The 25,472-nt window shown below is 37.3% G+C and overlaps 1 protein-coding gene across 5 annotated transcripts in view; it reads right to left on the reverse strand.

The window, feature by feature from the left end:
• Positions 1-25,472, reverse strand: part of C7H8orf34 (chromosome 7 C8orf34 homolog) — a 486,354-nt gene that overhangs the window by 377,766 nt on the left and 83,116 nt on the right. For all 5 annotated transcript variants that reach the window (XM_031013951.3, XM_031013950.3, XM_031013949.3 and 2 more), the window contains exon 2: positions 5,925-6,072. In XM_031013951.3, coding sequence (XP_030869811.2) covers positions 5,925-6,072 — 148 coding nt within the window. The remainder of the gene's footprint in view (positions 1-5,924; positions 6,073-25,472) is intronic.

Here is a 25,472-nt window from a genome sequence, read left to right on the forward strand (position 1 = left end):
GAAATTCCCCTTAGAAGGTGGTCACTGTCTTGCCCATTCCACAATTAAAGGGTGTTTCAAGAGTTCATCCCTCTTGACTTCTTTTACAAGAATTTCATGTTTTTACACAGAACAATCTTTTCCTCATCCCCATATCACCTGATAACTCTTTCTTCAACTCATTTATTCCTTCTTCATCTTCCATTCCTCTAATCTATGTGGCATTCTGTAGGGTTTCTTTATGCCTTCTTGTCTTAATTTACAAATTTAAAAACCACCCTAGCTTTATGGATGACTCATAAGTCTTTTCTCTGGCCACTCACTTATAAATAACTAACATACACCATTACACATTAATGGATTCCTCAAACTTTCATGTTAAGGTTGTACTTAACTAGCTGTTACCCAATTTGTCCACCTCCAAAATCCCATTAAATACCAAAAAGGCATGAAAATTCTAAAGCATTAGGAACATAAATATTTGTCCACGGTCTGCTAGAACCCAGAAGTATTTCCATAGATAAGGTTAAGACAGGATATAGGCCAGTCAAAAAGAGAATGGAAGATTTCTAGGTGTCCACCCCAACCTTGGAGTCATCTCCTTATGTTGTTTCACAGTCTTTCAGAATTTGTCTTTCTATATCCATTCTTGGACTATAAATTCTTCTAATGCAACATAGGTAATGGGAGAAAAAAACCTTGGTCATAAAATATAGCATCTCTTTATATAAAGGAGTATTAAAAGGAGCCAGAGAGGAATGAAATGAATGTTGTGACTTTCTTTATTCTCTGCTTCTAGCAAGAAAAAATCCATATTAATTCAAATAATTTAGCAATGATATTTTTATCCAGTTCATTGAAAAGAGATAAGAGATAGTAAGTCATGCATCAATTTTGCAGAAACTTTAAGGATTCAACTAATATTGAAAATTTTAATAGTAACCATGATTTCACCTCTCTAAAATTTTGAAAAGAATCCAAATAGTTCCAAGCGATATGGAGAGAGAACAAAGAAGAGTCCACCTACACTGTTTGTTGATAAATCTAGAACTAGATAGAACATTCCTCATTGACGTTTGAATAAAAAGAGAAAATATTATTTTAAGAATCATTTAATAGAAAACAAGAATACAGTATTCACAATGGAGAGGTAATCATAGTTTTAAAAAATATTTATAATGGAAAGCTATTAAATGTTGGAATGTGACTGTGACTATTTTGTCTTCTCAACAAAAATAAAAGAAAGTGGACTCAATGAAGCAAAAAGAAATTAGAGAGAAGATAGGCTAACCAACCTATGAATAAAAATATAACTGTGTACAGAAATAATAAAAAGAAGATGAGATAAAGAAGTAGCAACAGGAAACTAAAATGCAATACCAATATTTAAATTTGCATTCAAAGCCAGAAAGAGAAAACTGACAGTGTAGAAAATTGAATCAGTGACACAGAGAAAACACTTTGCTTGATACACTTCTCTAAAAGAGAGTCAACAAAGAAAAGCAAACACAATGCCAAATGAAATGAGAAAAATAGAGAACAGTAAATAAGACTCAACTTACACATAATAGATTTTCCCGAAAAATCATAGTTGACATTCCAGTAAAATTTGGAATATCAGAAGTAAAAAAAAATTCATAAGTATTCAAGAAAAATAATTAGTCTTTTATTCCCACAAAGGAATAAAAATAAGGCTGTTTTCAAGATTCTCCTCCACAATATTAAATGATAGACTTTTAAGGAGAAAATGTTGTGTCCCATGTTGCTAAATATATTTAAAGGCAACAAGAGGATATCTTCAGATATTTCTGAAAAGTATGATACCCATGTACTTTGAATATTGAGACGTTTTCTGGCTAATTAAAAGATGCACCAGGCTGGGTGTGGAGGCTCACGCCTGTAATCCCAGCACTTTGGGAGGCCGAGGTGGGCAGATCACGAGGTCAAGAGATCGAGACCATCCTGACCAACATGGTGAAACCCCATCTCTAATAAAAATACAAAAAAAAAAAAAAAAAAAAAGGTTAGCTGGGCATGGTGGCGTGTGCCTGTAGTCCCAGCTACTTGGGTGGCTGAGGCAGGAGAATCGCTTGAACTCAGGAGGCAGAGGTTGCAGTGAGCCGAGATCATGCCACTGCACTCCAGCCTGGTGACAGAGCGAGACTCCATCTCAAAAACAAAAACAAAGAAAAGATTCACCAAAATCAAGAATTCAAAATTACAGTCAGGGTTTAAATTGGCATTATTTACCATCATTCAATTATAACCCCTTCAGTTTCATTAGTATCCAAAAATTCATCTATGCTTTTCTCTTCCTTCCTGCCATACTTTCCCTCTAAAATTTTTCCTCTTCCTCTGGGCCATTTCCTTCCACATAAACACTCTTCCATCCTCAAATATCCCGTTTCATGTCTTAGCACAGCCCCCATTCTTCCCACAATAGCGTTCCCTCCTCTGCAGCTTCCTGGGATGGTGGATGCTCTTGCCCCATGTCCCATGTTCCACCAACCACAGGCTGTGGAAGCAGGGCTGGATCTCCTGGTTCAGTGTTGCTTCTATGATAGAAGCCTCAACAGTAAAGTAAAAGTGTCTGTTCTCTTATGGGAAATGTCACTTAGCTATACTACTTATTTCTCTTCATTATCACTCATTATCACCATCTTTTCGCCTCTGATTAATCTCACAGCCTTACTTCAGACAGTGGCATAGTCTTTTCCTGTCTCTTTTCCTTTCAACAACTTGAAAGAAACTATAGTGACCTCTTTATTCTTAGACAAACCATGCATTAAGCTTCATACTTCCTTGCCCTGCTCAACTCTGAAGTGCTTTGTCTCCCTGATATTTCTGCTACCTGCAAACTAAAGCTGCCCACAGGATTTTCTCATTATATGGAATCATTCCACATCAAACATCTTGATCTCAAATATCACAATCTCTCAGCACAGCTTGTATCCTTCTGCATTGCTCATATTTTCACTATATTGATCTCCTGAAAGTTTTGATTGGCTTTCTCTGTCTGAACCTCTCCATCCACTTGCTCTCTACTTCTCAGACAGCTTGATCACCTGCAGTTTGCTCACAAATACCCTCAACTCCTTCGGCAAAACTGTTCTCCCACCCTTGAGGTAGTAACACAACCACAATTCTCAAAGTCCCTCAAACTGGTTTCTCTCCTCCTTCCCAGAACTTCTGGGCACTGCTAGAGTAAATTAACAATCTTATTCATAGTTCCCATGATTAATTAATAATAATTAATTCATGTCCTTGACTTCTGTTAGGCCCCAGAACTGCGTGACAATCTTTTCTTAAATTTTCCTTTGCCAACTCTTTTTTCCTTTCTCTTGGTGACTTTCCATAATTGGTGCCCTTACTTCAATCTTCCCTGTCTGACCCCCCAACCACTTGTCTTGGCAAATATCCTCACCACATAATAAACAGACAAAATTTAGGGCACCTGAAGTCATCTCACACTTGCCTTCTCCCAGTCCATCCCATACTCTAACTATAAATTTTACCCACATCTTCCTTTATTCTTTCACTCTTATTATTATCTGTATGATATTGAAGGTAACATCTGGGACTCCTGCTTTGACCCATCCCCAAAGCTTTAGACTCACATCCAATAGCCTGCTGTAATTATCTACTAAAGTGTGCCACAAGAAATTAAAATTCATCAATAGGTACTAAGAGAACTGATACAATAACATGGTAGTTCTTAATCATGATCTCTTTCCCATGGTGTTTCCTCCCACATTATCCCTACTCCTCAAATGCAGACAGGACTTTTAACTTGCTTTGAAACAGTAGAATATAGCAAAGGTGATGAGGTGTCAGTGTTATGATTACATTCTAGTATATAAGATCCATCTTAGTAGATTGGAATGAGAGAAATGCCCTTGTTGACTTTAAAGAAGTGAGTTGCTAGCAGGGCGTGGTGATTCACAACTGTAATCCCAGCACTTTGGGAGGCTGAAGCAGGAGGATCACTTGAGCTCAGGAGTTCATGGTTATAGTGAACTATGATCATGCCACTGCACTGCAGCCTGGACAATAGAGCTAGACCCCGACTCCATTTTAAAGAAGAAGAAAGAAGGAAGAAGGAAGATGAAGAAGAAGGAGGAGGAGGAGGAGGAGAATAAGAAGAGGAAAAAGAACAGGAGGAAGAATTAGTAAGCTGCTGCTATGTGAGAGACATGTGGCAGGGACTCTGGGTTGTACCTAGGAGATGAGAGTAGCTCCTGGCTGAAAGTCAGTCAGAAAATAGGGACCTCAGCCATATAGCTGCAGAAAATTAGTTCTGCCAACAACCCAAATGAGCTTGGAAGCAGATTCTTTCCTAGTCCAGCCTCCAGATGAGAATGTAACCCAGGCAACACCTTGATTTGCAGCCTTGTGAGACTGAGCAGAAGACTCAGCTAAACCGTGCACAGACTTCTGACACATAAACACTGAGGTACTTAATGTGTGCGATTTAAAATGCAGAGTTGGCCGGGCATGGTGGCTCATGCCTGTAATCCCAGCACTTTGGGAGGCCAAGGCGGGCGGATCATGAGGTCAGGAGATCGAGACCATCCTGGCTAACACAGTGAAACCCCGTCTCTACTAAAAATACAAAAAACTAGCTGGGTGTGGTGGCGGGTGCCTGTAGTTCCAGCTACTCGGGAGGCTGAAGCAGGAGAATGGTGTGAACCCGGGAAGTGGAGCTTGCAGTGAGCAGAGATCAGGCCACTGCACTCCAGCCTGGGCGACAGAGCAAGACTCCATCTCAAAAAAAAAAAAAAAATGCAGAGTTTAATATACTCCTATCTCTCCAGGTACTGATTTATAAAATATGGACTCACATGAGCTACAGTAAATTCACAGATGCTCATCTGATCTGCGTTTATGTGGTGGGTACCATCTTAGTACCTACAAACCAAAGCCCCTGCCTACCTACTCATTCTACTTAGAATCTAAACCCAAGAAAGTTAAGGCCAAGAAAAAGTAAGAAAAGTAAGAGTTTCTTCTTTTTATGCCAAAAGTTCATATTCTAACTTCCTATATGATGCAAATAACTTTTGTGTGGATAAATGACATCATAGATGTCTACATTCTTCAGAGGACACCTACTCTCTACACACTTTAGTGTAGCTTTGGGACCTGGTATCAAGAAGGCATTCATATGAGATACAGCCAAAGAAGACCAAAATCCTTTCATGGGATCCCATAAAGCATGAAGAGGCGGAGAGAAGTCATAATGCCATCCAAGGAAAGTCATTTGGAGTACAGTTGGATTTCTACGGGAATCAGACAAGAAGTTGGTTACCCAAGCAATGGGCATGAGGGGATTTGGATTTGAAAGTAAATGTCAAACTAACAGACCAATGTGTAAACACATTTTATGAGCAAAGATTGAGGTCAAGTCTACCCAATTCTTTCACTAGTGTTTACTGGGGAGAGGAGGCTATGATACACTCGAAAAACTAGTTCCCTGATGTAAAGAGTCAGTGAATCTTCCTAAGGTTTACTACACAGGATAAAATTGGGGCATGGAGAAATAAAGAACAACCATCAGTTTGGGCAACAAGAAAAGTAATCCTGTAGAACTCTACTATTGTCTTTCTATATAGATAAGCTATAAGCATTTAATTCAAATTATTCATTAAAAAATAAGTTTAGGATAACTAGTCTGAATTTATACAGGATAAAATCTTTTGATGCAAATCTGAATCTTATCTGTATTAAAATGCAAAATGCTGATTCTTGTATTTTGAGACATAATACATTACGATATATTCAAATTTAATAATTTATGACAAATTTTAGCATCTAGGTAAGGTCAGAGATGAACACATGAAACCTTTGGTAACTATCTATCTAGATTTATCTTATTAGTATCAAAAAGAGTTTTGAAATTTTGACATTAAATGAATCCCAAATTAACTGCATAGACATTCTTCATTTACCTGATTTTTCGCTTTCTGCCCATAGAGCTGCAGATCCAGACAAAGTTCTTTGAAGTTGTCCACGGTTCCCTTGTTTAGACTGAAGATGGTCAATGAGAAATGGGATTGGCTGGTCAGGTGTCTCAGTTATTAACTTGGTCATTAATTCCTGAAGGCAGAATAGAGCACACAATTATAATTAATAATAACAGCAACAGTAATAGCAAGCACTTACATAGCATGTAATATTGTCAGGCACTGGTCTAACTGCTTTATATACAGCAACTAACTTCATGCTTATACAATCTTTTCAGACAGCTACAAGTTACTGCCCTTATTCTGAGGAAACAATAACAGAGAAGTAAATTGTCTATATTACACAGCTAATATGTGGCAAAACCAAGATATATTTAGTTTTTATTTTGTATTATACTTAGCCAACAACATACTAAAAGTTTAATCTAAATTCCTTTAAAATTATAGCTTAAGAATTTTAAACTTCAGTTTGCTATTTTGAGAGATATCATCATAAACTAAACTTTTGCTAAACTTCACCATCTACCTTATATCAATGTCATTTTTTTCTTCTTAATGTTATAAAAATAACAAAAATGAAGAAAATTTTATTGGAATTAAAGGAATAAGTAATAAGTCACAGACTTACAGAAACCAAAAACTGTCTTAAAGTAGTCTCCAAGAAATACAGAATTCTCTTTTTGTAAAAATCCCTGTTACGTGTCCTTCCTTCTTCCTTCCTTCTGCTCTTTTTTGAGTTGAGCAATGTGAGTTCTCTATGTGCAAAGCAGGCTGTTCCATTTTGGACAGCTCTAATGATACTTTAAATTGGGCTGAAATCTGCCCAAGGGTAATATCTACATATTTTTTTTCCAGTCAGGAACAGCAAAGAGCAATCCCCAATATGTAGTCCATTAGAATCCCTAGATTTTTCGAATATGAACAGCTGTCAAGCCACGTGGATATCATTTTGTGCTGTGTAATTGGGTTTGTGAACTTATGTGCACCATTTATATTCATATCAGTCACATTTCATCTTGTTGGTTTTAGCCTAGAATTCTAGTCTGTTCATTGCTGTTTTAAGCTAGGATTCTGTGAGAGGCAGTGTTCTAGTGCTCAAAAAATCAGATATTAAGAGAGCTAACAAAAGTGTTACTGGAAATTCCCCAGTGCATCTTTTTTTGTTGGTGGTGGTCTGTTTCCTTTGCCTTGAATGATGTTATCTCATGGTCAGATGGCTGGTTTGTCATCCTTCGGTCTCCAATGATACTTCTACAAGAGGTTACCCTAACCAATCTTCAGAAGTCTTTATTATTTTATCATTTTATCTTCCTCACAGTATTTAGCACTCTCTAGAATCATTTTAATATTTGCTCACCTGTTTGTTATCTCTCTCCTCCCCCACCCCTACTGTAGCACTTGGAAAAAGACTTGCTTAGTTTGATATCAGTTTTCTCTGTAGGGCCTAGAACTCTGCCTAGCTCATAGCTGGTGCTGAATCAATACCTATTGAATGAATGAATCAATGAATCGATCAACCAATCAATGTTTGCTTTATTGACTACAGGTAGATATTAGTAACTAGAATCCCTTATTGTACCACTAAACAACAGTTAAACCTTTTATAGCCCAGCAAAATATAGTGCTCAGACATGCTATACAAGAAACTGCTGTCCAGATTATCTAAGGGATATTTATTTACATTTTTAAGTCTAGGAAAACATGGCTTTACCTGGGCAGAGGCTAAATGGATTTTGCAGATAACAAGATCCCAAGTTGATCACAGAGTCATGGATTAAATATTTCTGCATATTTAAAAAATGCGTTGATGGAACACAGAGTTAGAAGTAAAAAGATCAAAGGATTTCTACCATAAATACATTATGATGCAAGGTATTTATTAGACAAGTGTAATACTTTTTATATTCTGAAAAACAAGTAAGCAAACAATCAGTTGTCACAGGTATTATTCATTTATGCTATTTAATATTTCAATTATAGTTATAAATTAAAAAAGGCCACCTGCTACTGTTGTGAAGGTAATTGTAAAGTAATGCAGAGTTCAGTTAAATCATAATTATACATCTGTGGAATGCAATCTAAAACATTTTGGATTTTACCTCTATTATGTATTATGCTTTATTTGAACTAATTTTACATTATAAAGGGTTCCAGAAAATAAAAAGAAAAATAAATAGAAGGTACAACTGGATGGCTATTGTCACAGAATGTCTGGATACTCAGATAAAGCAAAATTAAGTCAGGTAATGGAACTTTAAAGCCACAGCCATTTCTATCCTGACACCTCTGAAAATCTCATGGTTTTTGTTTTGTTTTTGAATTTACCTTTCAGAGTAGATGGAAAGTTTCTAGATTTCTTTTCTTAATAAACTAAAGTATTCCTACATTTTTCTTTAGAAGATGGATTATTTAGTCATAATAAACCAAGTAATTACTATTAAGTTTTAAAAATAGTATCAGTCTATTAACTATTTTGGATACATTTGTATTGTATTAATGAATATATGAGATTAAAGACACAGGACAAGTTCAGTCGTGAGCGAAATGATCATAGTCGATGTTTGCAATAGAGCATGTTGGGTGTCTTGATTGGACAAGAGTCTAGTTTTAAATGATTGTATTTGCAAGAGTAATTACCCTGCTTCTCACTTAATCCATGTATCTGCTGGACTTGAATGATTCTGAGGACTTGAACTTGACAGAAACCCCTTTCCCAGACATGAAAATTTAAATCCTTAGATTTGCCAATCATGGCAATAAAAAGATTGATTTCTTTCCACCACTAGAAATTAGAGCCACAGAGGTAGACCTGAGGGACTGATAGATTTGGAAAGGTGAGAATCAAGTTGCACAGCTAGTATGTTAATTTGGAGTAGAAATCAATTGCAGAAAGTTTTACAGGAATCATTCACCGTAGGAAAAAAGTATTCTAGAACATCAAGTCAGTTTCAGGTACATAAGCTGAACACCAGTAGGAAACGGCACTTCCAGGGAGACAGAAGAGCCTCACCTTCAATTCTTACCATCAGTGCAAGGGTTGTGACATGAGATTCCCTGGGAGAAAAGGAATTTTTCAGGCTGTGGGTGTATATAAATTAATAGAACAACGAAGTGATAAGAGCACTCCTGCCCTGAAACAAAATGTTTGTGGACATTTTAGACTAAGTACTCAGGGATTGATAAAATGTAGGTGTTAATTTTAATATGATACTCTGTGCACTCACAGGCTAGTTAAACTGGGACATACAAGTTGCTAACAAAATATATTAGCAGCTGTCACCAACAGGAGATTTAGTTCATACTTATATCAATAAAATTAATATAAACAACATGCAGTTGAAGATACAGGAAACTAGTGATTAGACACTCAGTCTTTGAAATCTGATAGCCACTATTTTTCTTTTCTTTTCTTTTTTTTTTTGATAGGGAGTCTCACTCTGTCACCCAGGCTGAGGATAGAGTGCAGTGGCACAGTCTCAGCTCACTGCAAATTCTGCCTCCTGGGTTCAAGCAATTCTTCCACCTCAGCCTCCTGAGTACCTGGGACTACAGGTGTGCACCACCACACACGACTAATTTTTGTATTTTTTGGTAGAGATAGGGTTTTCCATGTTGGTCAGGCTGGTCTCAAACTTCTGACCTCAAGTTATCCACCTGCCTTGGCCTACCAAAGTGCTGTGATTATAGGCATGAGCCACCATGCCCAGCCTAATAGCCACTATTTGAATCCTTCATCTCCTACTTTAACATTCATATTCCATCTATTAGATGTGAAAAACAATAGTAGCTACATCATACGGTTGCCATGGAGATTAAATAAGATAACAACTGCAAAGCACTCATTAAGTGCTTGAGCTATATGTAGCCTTCTGTGATGGACTAACACCCTTTCTAAGGCTGGGAATGAATTCTCAGAATCTCCATATGATCTGAGTTAGAGTTTTCCAGTGAAAGAAATGTGTAGGAGATTCAGAAAGCAGAGTGAAGCACAAAAATATTAATCTTCGGAGTTGAATGCAGGCAGATGTGAGAACAGATGAGAGATTCACAGCAGCTTCCTAGCAAGCTTGTGGAAACCTCCACTGCTGACTGAGATAGCTATGAGGGTTCCACAAAGACACCGAAGAATTGCCGCAGCTTCCAGGCAAGCATCTGAGAACCACATGCTTCCCTGCTGCAGGCTGGTATATTCAGGGTCAGCCCCTCTGACTTTTGGTGATACCCCCTCAAACTTCAGCAGCATTTCCATGTCCTCTGTGGCCCAACCTTCTAACTCTCTATCATAAATCCATTTTTAATAAACCCTATTTAGCACAGCTACATAGAGTGGTTTCCATTTTCCTGACTTAACTCTTAGTGATATACTCCCAAAAAGTCTTAGCCAATATTTTTATTCTTACTATTGTTTTTCTACATTTACATATCATATATTTATATTATATATTTATGTTTATTATTACCACTATTATTACAACATTTATCAATATACACTTGTAATATTATATATGAATAATACATATTTTATTGGACTTATATTTTCTGATAATAAAATGAATCAATATTCTCTTTTTTTTTTTGAGATGGAGTCTCACTCTGTCACCCAGGCTGGAGTGCAATGGAGCTATCTCAGCTCACTGCAAACCTCTGCTTCCTGGGTTCAAGTGATTCTCCTGCCTCAGCCTCCTGAGTAGCTGGGATTACAGGCACGTGCCACCATGCCCAGCTAATTTTTTTTTGTATTTTTAGTAGAGATGGGGTTTCACCATGTTGGTCAGGCTGGTCTTGAACTCCTGACCTTGTGATCCGCCTACCTCAGCCTCCCAGAGTGCTGGGATTACAGGCATGAGCCACTGCGCCCGGCCTCAATGTTCTCTTAATATTGTTTTTTATCAACTAGAATCTTTAACTTCATGAGTATACTACATAGTGAGACAACTCCCTGCACTAATACCTGTTTCCTTTATTGTTAATTATAATTTTGTTGCTGGAACAAATACTTTTAAAATTATAAATGCATACAATTACAGCACTATTTATGATAGCAAAGACTCGGAGCCAATGCAAATGCCCATCAGTGATAGACTAGATAAAGAAAATATGGCACATACCGTGGAATACTATGCAGCCATAAAAAAGTATGAGTTCATGTCCTTTGCAGTGACATGTATGAAGCTGGAAGTCATAACTGTCAGCAAACTAACACAGGAACAGAAAACCAAATACCACATGTTCTCACTCATAAGTGGGAGTTGAACAATGAGAACACATGGACACAGGGAGGGGAACACCACACACTGGGACCTCACATCACACACAGGGGGTAAGGGGAGGGAGAGCATTAGGACAAATACCTAATGTATGCTATGCGGGACTTAAAGCCTACATGATGGGTTGATAGGTACAGCAAATCACCATGGCACATGAATACCTATGTAACAAACCTGCAGGTTCTGTACATGTACCCCAGAACTTAAAGTAAAAGAAGAAAAAGGAAAGAAATGCATACAAAGACAAAATTCCTTTTTACAAATTTTGAAAAGAACTTAGAGAACATAAATCATTATGTAATTATTGAGTGAAAATGTATATTATGCAACATGTAAGGGCTACTGGAATTTAAGGGTCTAATAACCAGTAACAGATAACCTTGTACTGCTATTTAGAAAATTAGCATGATTGAGCTGGAAAATGAATACTAACTAGTAACAATGATCGTCTCAAAATGCATTTTAATGTTAATTTTCATTAGATAAAAGCAAAGCCATAAGTAAGTTGGTAACTCATCATAGACTCACTTATTATTAAAACTGGAATGAGTCATTAAGCAAAAGTAGAAATTATTAGTAAAAGATCCATTTCATTTGATAGAACCTGTAAGATTCCTTGATTATAAAACAAAAGACCACTTGGGCGCACAGAAACTTCGATTTGTACACAATATTCCTGGTGTTTACCCATTCGTGTACTGAGCCTCTAAGGTTTCAATGACTTCAGGTTAAAAACCCTGGCTCTGGGTACCACAGCACACAGCCAGCATGGCACTCTGCCTAAAAATCTGTGACTTGGGACTAACTTACTTTTTGCTTCATTTCCCTAACAGGAAAGTAATGCTTGTATCCTTTTTAACCTCAGGAGAAAGTTATTAGGAAACAAAGTTAAAACCATTTCCAAAATCCCAGGAAGTTTTTACTACATGGCCTTTTTTGTTATATCAATACATATGCAGGGCATTGTACTCTATTAAGGATGGAGGTGGTACCAATCAGATATGTTTTTTATTCGGCACCCATAAATTATCTCAAATATTAATAGCATATGGCATGTTATCAGCTGTAGAATGTTATTTAGTTCACAACTAGCATTAAAATCTGATGACTGAATTTATTTACTCTAAATCTGCATCTGTTTCAATTTTCTGTTTTTAATCAGGTCTCTATTAAAAATTTGCATTTGAGATCACAGCCTTCCAAACATTCACCCCCACCACCACTACCCAACAGTATTTCATAAATAGGCAGGTAATGAGCGTGGAATTGACAATGAATACATGAGAAAATATCCACTTGATGTTTGGTTGCCTCCAAAAATGTATTTTATTCTCAAATCGCCCCCATTTAAAATTGATGTCACCATTCCCAGTGGATGAAATTCTACTTGGTTTCCACCCGCACTCATAGCCCATGCATGCCTTTTCTCTCATTCTATTTTTTTTGAATGGCAGTAGAATGGTAAGCACGTTTTTTCTGCCTCATTACACCCCTAAGATCTGTTACAAGTTTTGGCTTTGGTAAGAAACAGGTTCTAATGCAGTATCTAGGTTTCCATGCACAGTGAGAACAGGACAGACATCTCTCTGATCTCTTTCTGTCAGAGTCTTCCCTGACATTCAGAGATCTCAGACTGTCCCCTAGTGGTTCAACCTTCCTCCACCTCAGATCCACACCTGCCCTAAATCTACTTATCTTATTCCCAGTCAAAACTGTGATTTCAATGGAAGGCAGGAAAGCAATGTGAGTAGTAATGATTTAAAATATCAGTCTTTTATTGAGCACTATTGGAGGCCAAGATAGGCGGATCACTGGAGTTCAGGAGTTCAACACCAGCCTGACCAACATGGTGAAACCCTGTCTACTAAAAATACAAAATTAGCTGGCCATGGTGGTGTGCATCTGTAACCCCAGCTATGTGGAAAGCTGAGGCAGGAAGATCACTTGAACCCAGGAAGCAAAGCTTGCAGTGAGCCAAGATCCTGCCTCTGCACTCCAGCCCAGGGCAACAGAGAGATACTCTGTTTCAAAAAATAAATAAAATAAAATATCAGTCATTTATTGAGTCTGATAGGCACAAGTATCAGGTATTTTACATAGATTTAATAATTCACTATACATTTAAGAATTGCATACAAGATGCATAATCCAGACAACATATATGCACTTTTACAACAGTGCTTGTTAAAAGTTGTTTCTTAACTCCTTGCTTATTCCAGATCACATCTGACCCTCACCAACAACCCACCAATGCACACAGTCATAGCCACACATCGACAGCTCTATAGGCCTCGGGAGTAAGATCTTTTGCATTCCTGATTTGAAAGACTCTTGGCTTTCTTAAACATGATTTAATGTAAAATTAGGTTTATCATATCCATTTGTCATAAATTTTAAAAGCATAATTAACCTTGTTGTATACTATGGAATAAAATCCAGAGATAAAGGTAGGAAAAATAAAAGAATAAATTGCTTGAATAATGAAGATTAGGAATGATGAAAATACCACAACTAAAAACTAAACATTCTAAACTGTAAAGCTGAATCATAGACACTGAATTCTCTCTACTTTCAATAATACAGGCAAGTAATAAATCTAACCAGCAGAACTATCCAATTATGACAAATGATGCAATATTTTGTCTGATGCCTACTAATACAGAGATGTCTTCTCAGGTTAATAATTGAACATTTAGTATGCAGTTTTAAACAGTCTTCATATAAAAGCACAAGCTTGTAGTTAAATTTCCAGGCAAACACCAAGGTTTCCAGTGAGAAATTAGCATATCCTATGGAAATACTTTCAGTTAAGGATTACACTCCTCAACTAATAGTCTATGGAAGCAACTGATTTAGTGTTAGGTAGGACTTCACACAGTCTTACTTGAAAATACCTCTGTAGGAGTACAATATAGGTGACAGTGGAAAGAGCAAAGCAGTTCAAAAAACTCAAATACATTAAATAAATTTGTGACGCAAGTAGCAGATGTATATAGAAGTTCCCATAAAAAAGAAAATGTCTTTCAGTTCAATAAAAATTACTTTATTTTAGCCTTTTATCATTTATAAAAAATGTGTACCTAAAATGAGGTGCTCAGAATGACAGAATAATGAGAAACTGGTGATGGATACACTGTACCATCAGAGCTGAACACTAGTACATACACAGACCTTAGTTTGATTCCATGTACCTTAAAAGAGAATTTGGGGTGACAATGTGGTTTAATAGGAAGGTACAGATTTTGGTGTTTGACCTGGATTTATAGCCTGGCTCTATCCCTTACTGTCCATGTGAGTTTAAGCTACTCATTTAGTTCTCTGAGCCTCCATTTTATCATCCCTAAAGTTGGTAGGACAACATCTCCCTTATCAGTTTGTGGTAAGGAGTAGAAAAACTGCATAAAGCATATCATGTGGGGTATATGAACTAGATTTCATAGCAGTGTGTCTTCCCATTTTGTTTCCTATAAGAAAAAAAATGTTCAGAGAAGAGGGGTTGCCTGTTTGGTCTCTCTCAATGTTATATTTCTCAAGATAAGGAAACAACTTGTCACATTGTCTTGCAAGTCATCCCCCAAGAGAATATTCAGCTCCAGGCAATTGCATGATCAAATCTTTAGAGCTGCTAAGCTGGAAACAGCATGCCCTTCCTCATTCACAAGGACCATTTTAGTCTAAAATTCATCACTCTCCAGTTACTGTGGTCACGTTTTTTGCTTTGCATCCAGCATCAAAAACTAATTCTCTGGTTTTCTGGATACCAATCATATGTCCAACAGTTCAATTCTGATACTGTGTATGTGTTGGCATCAAATCCTGCAAATTAAAGACTCAGTCTCACAAGATTCAGATGCCACTGAAAAGTCCTAGGCCACCCATATTTCTGACCAATTGGCTATAAGTAAGCAGTCCCTATGATCTCCTCAGGTTTGACAATTTGCTAGAATAGCTCACAGTACTCGAGAAAACACTTTACTTTCTATTACAGGTTTATTATAAAGGATACAAGTGAACAGCCAGATAAAGAGATACATAGGGTGAAGTCTGGAAGGATCCCAAGTGCAGGAGCTTATGTCCCTGTGGGGTCGGGGTGCACCACCCTCACAGCATGTGAAATGTGTTCCCCAACTAAGAAGCTCTCTGAATCCCATCATTTAGGGTTTTTTTTATTTTTTTATTTTTTAATGGAGGTTTCATTACACAGTCATGATTGATTAAATCATTGGCCATTGGTGATTGGCTCAATCTCCAGCCTCTCTCCCATCTTAGGAGCTTTTGGGGTGGGACTGAAAGTTCTGAGCTTCTCATCAAGGTTTGGTCTGTCTGGCAAGCAGCCCTCCACCTGAGGCTATCTAGAGGCCTGACAAGTCACCTCATTCGAACAAAAGAAGCTCCTCTCACCCTTATCATGAGAAAATTCCAAGGGTTTTAGGTTCTACGTGTCAGGAACTAGGGACTAAGACCAACTATTTTTCTATGATACCATACCACTAAGCACCACAGTTCACTTTTGCCTGTTGTCAATGTTAAAATAAACAGGCACATACAATATCTATTACCTAAATCTTATTTGTTTTGCTCATTCCTATGTTTGTGAGATTTACTCATTACTCCATATTTGCCCATGATATATGCATATACTGCATATAGCTCTAGTCTGATTCATTTTCATTGCTGTTTAGTTTTCACTGTATGAATACACCGCAATTTATTCATCCACTCTACTATTAAAGGTATTTGAGTATTTCCATTTCTTGGTAATTGTGAATAGGGCTGCTATGATCAGTCTTGTGTGCACATGTGCACAAATTTCTGTTGGACTTATCCCTAGCAGAGGGATTCATGAGTAATAACATGTTTGTCTTCAACTTTATTAAATAATTTCAGATAGTTTTATAAACGTGATTGTAAACAATTGTCTCCCACCCGCATTCCCATTTCTCTACATCTTCACCAACATGTTGTCATTTTAATTTTTTAACTATTCTGGTGGTATAAAAGAATCCCTATGATTTTAATTTGCATGTCCATGATTACCAATGGAATTTAGCAACTTTTCATATATTCAATGGTCCTTCAGATACCCTCCATTTTGAAAGCACCTGTCTAAATTTATTTGCCATTTTTCTACTTAATGCCTTTCTTTTTCATAATGGTGTGTTGAAGTTCTTTGTGTATTTTGGATATAAGATCTGTATGGGGGGATTGCCTTTTCATTCACTTAATAGTTTCTTTTGATAAACAAAAGTTCTTTATTTTAATGAAGTCAAACTTAATTCTTCATTTTATGCTTTGTGCTTTTGTGTCCTATTTTTTAAAATCCTCTATCTCATGTTCATGCAAATATTATCCTACGTTATTTTCTAAAGTTTCACTGTTTTTGCCTTGCACAGGTAGGTCTGCAAAGCATCTAAAGTCAACATTTATTATGGGGTGAGGTAGGTGTTATTTAATTTTTCTTCATATGAATTTCCAATCATCCCACACTCATTTGTTTAAAAGCATTAACTTTTAGCTACAAGGACTGCCTTTGTCATGAATCAAGTGGCCATATATTCACAGGCCTATTTTAGACTTTATAGCCTGTTTCATTAATCTATTTGTCAGTCTTATGCCATCATTACAACATCTTCATGACCACAGCTATACAATGAATTCTGGTACCTTGAGGAAAAAATTCATCCTAATCTTGTTTCTATCATCTTCTTATTTATTCTGCCAAGATTATGTTCATTTTTCTCTTATCTTTTTTGACTGAAATTTTTTCTGTTTTCTCTCATTAGTCTTAAAGTCAGACAGACTCTTTAATATTCTTTTAATGGTTATCCAGAGATTATAGACTAACACTTCATTTACCTACATTAAGTGTTTATTACTACTTTACCACCATCTCAGATTTTATAAGGATTTTAGAATACTTTGATTCCAGTTATCATGCATGGCTTATATTTTTATTGTTATGTCTTATAACTCTCTCTATATATATTTTAAACTCTGCAAAATATTTTTAATTTTTATCTTATACCATTAGCATGCATTTAGATGTACCCACGTATTTGCCATTTTTACTGCTCTTATTTTTTCCTTGATCTCCAACCATCCATCTGGGATCATTTTCAGCAGCATAAGGAAAACCTTTTATTTTAGTGGTGACAAATTCTCTGTTTCAGTTTGCACAGAAATATCTTTATTTGCTTTTTAAGCTTGAAGATATTTTCATTGTATCTAATTATATATTGAGATTACATTCTCTCCATTTTCTTTTGTTTCCTTTTTTTGAGAAATCAGCTATATTTCTTTAAAGAACTTCTGACTTTTTCTAGGGAATATTATGATTTTTATTTTTTAAAATCTCATTTTTAATAATAGAACATAATTATATGAATACATTTTATATATTATATAATATATATAAGGATGAAATAATCTTTCTTATTTTGTTTGCATATAATAAAAAAACTTAGAAATTTTTAAAACATTTTAATTTTGAAATAACTATACAATCACAAGAAGTTGCAAAGAAATGTGCAAAGGGGTTCCATATACATTTCAGCCAGCTTCTTTCAATGTTGATATCTTGAAAAATTATAATACGATATGAAAATTAAGAAACTGACATTGGTACAATCTGTAGAGCTTATTCAGATTTCCCAGTTTATATGCATTCGTGTGTGTGTGTGTGTGTGTGTGTGTAGTTCCATGCAATTTTATTGTAGTGTGACTACATGTAACCACTGCCACAATCAAGATGATTAATTGTACTATCATCCAAAGACTCTCATGCTATCACTCTATAGTCACATCCACCCATTCTTCCCTCTGTATCTAACCCCTAGCAACTGCTACTCTATTCTCCATCTCTATAGCTTTATAACATATAGTTATGTCATATCTTATATATTGAAGTATATATCTTTTTGATATTTGCTTTTAATATTAAGAATAATTTCCTTGAGGTTTGTCCACATTGTTATGCATGTAAATGGTTTATTCCTTTTTATTGCTGAGTATTATTCATGATATAGGTGTACCATAGTGTGTTTAACCATTCATTAATAACCCTTAAAGGACCTTTGGTTAGTTTCTCTGTTTTTAGTATTATGAATAATGTTGCTATAAACATTTCTGTATAGGTTTTTTTGTATACATGAGGTTTCATTTCTTTAGGATAAGTACCTAAGAGTACAATTACTGCATTACATGTTAGGGCCATTTTTAGTTTTAAAAGAAACCACCAAACTATTTTCAGAGTCACTATGCAATTTTACATTCACATCTGCAATATATACGTAATTTTACCCATTCTTACATCTTTACAGTGATATCTCATTGTAATTTTAATTCCATTTCTCTAATGGATAATGATATTGAATGCCCCCTGATGTGCTTATCTGCCATCTATAAATCTTCTTCAGTAAAATGTCTATATTTACTTTGTCTATTTTCTAATAGGCTTTTGTTTTGTTTGGTTTGGTTTGGTTTTTTTTTTAGATGGAGTTTCACTCTTGTTGCCTAGGCTGGAGTGCAATGGCGCGACCTCAGCTCACTGCAACGTCTACCTCCTGGGTTCAAGGGATTCTCCTGCCTCAACCTCCCGAGAAGCTGGGATTGCAGGTGCCCACCACCACATCCAGCTAATTTTTTGTGTTTTTAGTAGAGATAGGGTTTCACCATTTTGGTCAGGCTGGAATTGCTTTTCTTTTTTTTAATATGTTTTGAGAGTTCATTTGCATTATACTACTGCTTTGTTGGATATGTAATTTGGAAATATTTTTATTCATTTTGTAGTTTTCTTTTTTGCCTTTTTTTTCTGTTTTCTGTTTTTTTTTTTTTTTTTTTTTTTTGAGACAAGGTCTTATTCTGTCACTCAGACTGGAGTGCAGCAGCAAGATCTCGGCTCACTACAACCTCCGCCTCCCAGGTTGAAGCGATTCTCCCACCTTGGGACCCCGAGTATTTGGGACTACAGGAGTGCACCATCATGTCCAGGTAATTTTTGCATTTTTTGGTAGAGATGGGCTTTCGCCATCTTGGCCAGGCTGGTCTTGAACTCCTGACCTCAAGTGATCCACCAGCATCAGGCTCCCAACGTGCTGGGATTACAGGTGTGAGCCACGGCACCCGGCCATTTTTTGCCCCCTTAACAGGATTTTTCATAAAGCTGAAGTTTTAAATTTTGATGTGGTCTTATTTATCAATTTTATTTATTAGTCATACTTTGGTAGCATATACAAGAGATATGAAGATATGTCATCTTCAGCAAGTCCTAGGTCCTGAAAATTTTCTTCCTAGTTATCTTTTAAAGTTTTATAATTTTATACTTTAAAGTCAATGACCCATTTTGAGTTTATTTTTGCATAAGATGCAAGGTTTAAGGTCAAGAGTCAATTTTTCCCTACAAATGCTCTTTATCCAGTATCATTTATGGAGAAGAGTATCCTTTCTCCATTGAATTACTTTTGTGTCTTTGTCAAAAATTAATTCACATATCGGGTATGTATATCTATTATATTTTGTTCCATTGACCTATGTATTTATCCATCTGCCAGCACCACCATGTCTTGATTTCTGTAGTCATATCTTATCCTTTGAAATCAGGAAGAGTGGTTTCTCCTACTTCCTTTTTTTTTTTTTTTTTCCTTCCAAAACTGTTTTGGCTATTCTAGGCTCTTTTCATATAAAGTATAGAGTAAGTTTGACTATGTCTACAAAAAGCCTTGATGAAATTATGATAAGAATGCTTTATACACATCAATTTATGGAGATGCTAAATGTTTTAACCAGCATTTTGTACTTTTCATCGTAAAGATCTGGTACATGATTTTTCTTTAGTTTTATAATGATTTTATTTTGTTTGAAACAATTGTAAGTTATATTTCTAGGCTGGCTTTCACTTTTGTCAGTATACAGAAATTCAATTGATTTTATGTATCGATCATGTATCTATATTGAACTCAGTTGTAGGAGTTTGTTGGGATCATCTCTGTAGACAATCATGTCATTTGCAAATAGAAATAGTTTTATTTATCCCATTCAAATCTGTATGCCTTCTATTACTTTTTATTGCCTTACTATAATGGGAAGAACTCCCAGAAATATGTTGAATAGCAACGGTTAGAGTGAACATCCTTGTCTAGAACTCAAACTTAGAGGAAAAGCATTCAGTTTTTCACAAATAAGTATAATGTTAGCCATAGGATTTCTGTTGATGCATTTATGAGGTTAAGGAAGTTCCCCTCTATTTTGAATGTACTGATAGTTTTTATCATTAATGGCTATTGGGTACTGTCCAATGATTTTATTTTTGCATCAGTTAATATGATGTGACTTTTCTGCCTTAACCTATTGATATGTTGAATTATATTAAATGATTTTCAAATATTGAACCAGCCTTACATGTCTGAAATAAATCTCACTCAATCATGGTGTATGATTATAATTATTATTATTTTTGGGACGGAGTCTCACTCTGTCACCCAGGCTGGAGTGCAGTGGCGCAATCTCAGCTCACTGCAAGCTCCGCCTCCCAGGTTCACGCCATTCTCCTGCCTCAGCCTCCCAAGTAGCTGGGACTACAGGCGCCCGCCACCACGCCCAGCTAATTTTTTGTATTTTTAGTAGAGACAGGGTTACACTGTGTTAGCCAGGATGGTCCAGATCTCCTGACCTCGTGATCCGCCCGCCTTGGCCTCCCAGAGTGCTGGGATTACAGGTGGTTCTTTTTTACAATTTCTATTTCTTAGCTAAGATTTTCTATTTTGTATTTATCTCAAGAATATTTGTAATTGATTGTTTAACCACTTTTATGACAGCTGCTTTAAAATCCTTGCCTGATAATTTCAACATCCAATTCTTCTTGATACTGGTTTTTGTTATTGTCCTTTTCTCATCCAAATTGTGGTTTTCCTATTTCTTGGTATGATAAGTGATATTTTTAAATATCCTGGGCATTCTGTTAATATGTTAGTAGACTCAAAATCCTATTTAGTGATATCCTATCATTTATTTTAGTAGTCAGTTGCCCCGTTTAGGTTGAGCATGTAGGTTCTGGCCTACTTTTGTGGGCTTTAGTTTCAATGACAGCTTGGTTTTTAAAGCCCTTGCAATGCTATTCTGGTCTGCTTCACTTTTCTAGTACTGCTGGAACTCCCACTCAATATCTGCTGTTGGAATCACTGGAACTTAAAGTCCATTCCTGGGCAACTGGTATCAGTGGGTGAACATGGGCAGGGGGGAGGCAAGAAGCCTCTGGCCCTTGGTCTTCTTATGTCATTTCATGGAAGGCAGGGACACAGGTGATATGGTGTGGCTCTGTGTCCCCACCCAAATCTCACCTTGAATTATAAACCCCATGTGTCAAGGGCAGGACTAGGTGGAGGTAATCAGATCATGGGGGCAGTTTCCTCCCTGCTATTCTTGTGATACTGAATGAGTTTCACACGATCTGATGGTTTTAAAAGCATCTGGCATTGCCCCTGTTTCCACTCATTCTGTTTCCTGCTGCCCTGTGAAGAGATTCCTTCTGCCATGATTGTAAGTTTCCTGAGGCCTCCCCAGTCATGTTGAGCTGTGAGTCAATTCAACCTCCTTTCTTTATAAATTACCCAGTCTTGGGTATTTCTTCATAGCAGTGTTAGAGCAGCCTAATGCAGTAAATTCATACCGAGATAGTGGTGTGCTGCTGTAAAGATACCCGAAAATGTGGAAGCAACTTTGGAATTGGGTAACAGGCAGAGGTTGGAACAGTTTGGAGGACTCATAAGAAGACAGGAAAATGTGGGAACATTTGGAGCTTCCTAGAGACTTGGTGGCTCAGAAGATAGGAAGATGTGGGAAAATTTGGAACTTCCTAGATTCTCTTGTTGAATGGCTTTGACCAAAATGCTGATAGGGATACGGACACTGAAGTCCAGGCTGAGATGGTCTCAGGTGGAGGTGAGGAACTTGTTGGAAAATGGAGTAAAGTTCCCATCTTGCTATGCTTTGGCAAAGAGGCTGGCAGCATTTTGTCCCTGCATTAGAGGTCTGTGGAACTCTGAACTTGAGAGAGATGATTTAGGGTATCTGGCAGAAGAAATTTTTAAGCAGCAAAGCATTCAAGAGGAAACAGAACATAAAAGCTTAGAAAATTTGCAGACTGACAATGTGATAGAAGGGAAAAACTCATTTTCTGGGGAAAAATTCAAGCCCGCTGCAGAAATTTGCATAAGTAGTGAGAAGCTGAATGTTAATCTCCAAGACAATGGGAAAAAATATCTCTGCGCATGTCAGAGACTTTCATGGCAGCCACTCCTATGGGAGGGAAAAATGTTTTCCTTGGCCAGGCTCGGGGTCTCCCTGCTCTGTGCTGCCTCAGGACATGGTGCTCTGAATCCCAGCTGCTTTGGCTCCAGCCACGGCTAAAAAGGGCCAAGGTATAGCTCGGGGCATTGTTTCAGAGGGTGTAAGCCCCAAGGCTTGGCAGTTTCCATGTAGTGTTGAGCCTGTAGGTGCACAGAAGACAAGAACTGAGGTTTGGGAACCTCTGCCCAGATTTCAGAGGAGGTATGGAAGGGCCTGGATGTCCAGGCAGAAGTTTGCTGCAGTAGCAGAGGCCTCATGGAGAACCTCTGCTAGGGCAGTGTGGAAGGGAAATGTGGGGTCGGAGCCTCCATGCAAAGTCCCCATTGGGGCACTGCCTAGTGGAGCTGTGAGAAGAGGGCCACCATCCACCAGACCCCAGAATGGTAGATCCACCAACAGTTGGCACTGTGTTCCTGGCAAAGCTGGAGGAACTCAACACCAGCCTGTGAAAGCAGCTGGGAGGTGGGCTGTACCCTGCAAAACTACAGAAGAAGAGCTGCCCAAGGTCGTGGGAGTCTACCTCTTGGATCAGCATGACCTTGATGTGAGACATGGAGTCAAAGGAGATTATTTTGGAACTTTAAGTTTTAATGACTTCCCTATTGGATTTCGGACTTGCATGGGGCCTGTAGCCCCTTTGTTTTGGCCAATTTCTCCCATTTGGAATGGGTGTATTTACCCAATACCTGTATCTCCATTGCATCTAGGAAGTAACTAACTTGCTTTTGATTTTCCAGGCTGATAGATGGAAGGGACTTGCCTTGTCTTACATGAGACTTTGGACTTGGACTTTTGGGTTAATGCTGGAATAAGTTAAAACATTACAGAACTGTTGGACACACATGATTGTGTTTTGAAATGTGAGGACATGAGACTTGGGAGGGGCCAGCAGCAGAATGACATGGTTTGGCTCTGTGTCCCCACCCAAATCTCACCTTGAATTGTAATCCCCATAATCCCCATGTGTCAAGGTTGGAACCAGGTGGAGGTAATCAGGTCATGGGGGTGGTTTCCTGCATTCTGTTTTCATGATAGTGAGTGAGTCTCAAAAGATCTGATGGTTTTATAAGCATCTGCCATTTCCCCTGTTTGCATTTATTCTCTCTCCTCCCACCTTGTGAAGAGGTGCCTTCTGCCATGAATGTAAGTTACCTGAGGACTCCCCATCCATGCAGACTGTAAGTCAATTAAGCCTCTTTTCTTTATAAATTACCCAGTCTCATGTATTTCTTCATAGCAGTATGAGAACAGACCAATACAACAGGTCTTTGCTTCTGTTGCCACCGCAGACAGATGACTTCCTGCTGGTGCCCTATTTGTAGAGCCAGGGTTTGTTCAGCCTCAGGCCTTGCTGTTGCCACTGTGGAAACATCAGACCACCCACCAGTTCCCCAATTGTGTAGAAGGGGCTGAGTAGCCTAGGGTTTTGATGATAATACTACTGACATATCAAATGGCTCATGATGATGATACTACTGACATATCAAATGGCTTACATGTTCTCTGGATGTACAGTAGGAGTTGGGGCTTGCCACTAGGTTTTTTCTAGGGTTTCCTGGTCCTTTGGCAAGAGAAAGCAAGCTTTTGTTCTTGTTTCATTTTGTTTTGTTTTGTTTATCTATACCTGTTGGTAGTTCCAGGTTGTAAGCCTCTTTGGCTCCCAATCTGAGGTATAAGAGATATAAAAAGAAAATTCAGGAAATTCATCACATAGTTATTCTTTTTAGTCAGTCTACCTTCTTCTTTCTAGATTTCAGAGCTCTTTGTCATTTCCTGTTGAATAATGCCCAAGGTCTTTCGTTTTATTTAGAATAGAGGAACAGGGAAAGTAAGTCTATGCCATCTTGTTCAGAACTTGAAACACAGTTTTGTCTTGTTTTTGTAATTTGCATTTTTACCATATGTTTACATGTGGTTTTTTTAAGTTCCTTACTTATGGCTTATTAGGCTTTTAAATCTATGGATTAACACCTTTCACAATTTTGGGATATCCTCAGCTAGTATCTCTTCAAATCATTATTCTGCTCCTTTCTCTTTGTTTTCTACTTCTGGGACCTCAGTTAAATTTTATTACTGCCTTAGACTTTCTCACTGCATCAACTCTGCTTCTATTTCTATTCTTTTTTTTTCCATGATTTTGTTTCTATCTGCTTCATTCTGAATATTTTCTTCTGGTCTATGATACAGTTTCCATGTCTTGTCTTCAGCTATGTTTAATCCTGCTATTAAGCCTGTATTTTGAGTTCTTGATTTCTGTTAATGTATTTTTTATTTTAGATTTTTATATAGAAATTATCTGTTGAAGTTTTAATATTGCCTCTATCCCCTGAACATAGTAAGCTGACTTATTTTAATGTCTGTGTCTGATAATTCTTATATCCCTAGACTGTCCTTGTTTAATTCTATTGTTTATTATTTCTACTGGCTTCTCTTGATGTTGTACCTGGTTCTGTGTATGTGTGTGTGTGTGTGTGTGTGTGTGTGTGTGTGTGTGCCACATGTTGTATTGCATAATTAGTTTTGGGGAATGATTTGTAGCCTAGGAGGATGCTACCTTCCTCCAGAAAGTAGAAAGTAGTTCCTGGTACCTGTGGATGCTAACAATCCACAAAGTCCACAATCATTTTGAATCAATTTCAAAAAAAATTTTTTTTTTCTGGAATTCCAGATGACCCAAATATAGAATGTAGCTTTTGTGAGAATTAATGTACTGTATCTTTATTATTAGTCTGACGTTCTTCTGGGTCCCAGTCCAAAGAGCAGGGCAGTTGCTGGTATCCTTACTCCTGGCAGTCCCTAGTCTCCAACTGTTGCCCTTCTCCCTGGGAAGCTATAAAAAGCATCACTTTGCCTCTCAGTGGTCTCTTTAAAAAGGGTTAATTCTCTCAAGGAAAAAGTAGCCCCAAATGCAATGCTCACTTTC

Source organism: Gorilla gorilla, chromosome 7, assembly GCF_029281585.2.
Source record: "Gorilla gorilla gorilla isolate KB3781 chromosome 7, NHGRI_mGorGor1-v2.1_pri, whole genome shotgun sequence".
In the NCBI taxonomy this organism is placed as follows: Eukaryota; Metazoa; Chordata; class Mammalia; order Primates; family Hominidae; genus Gorilla; species Gorilla gorilla.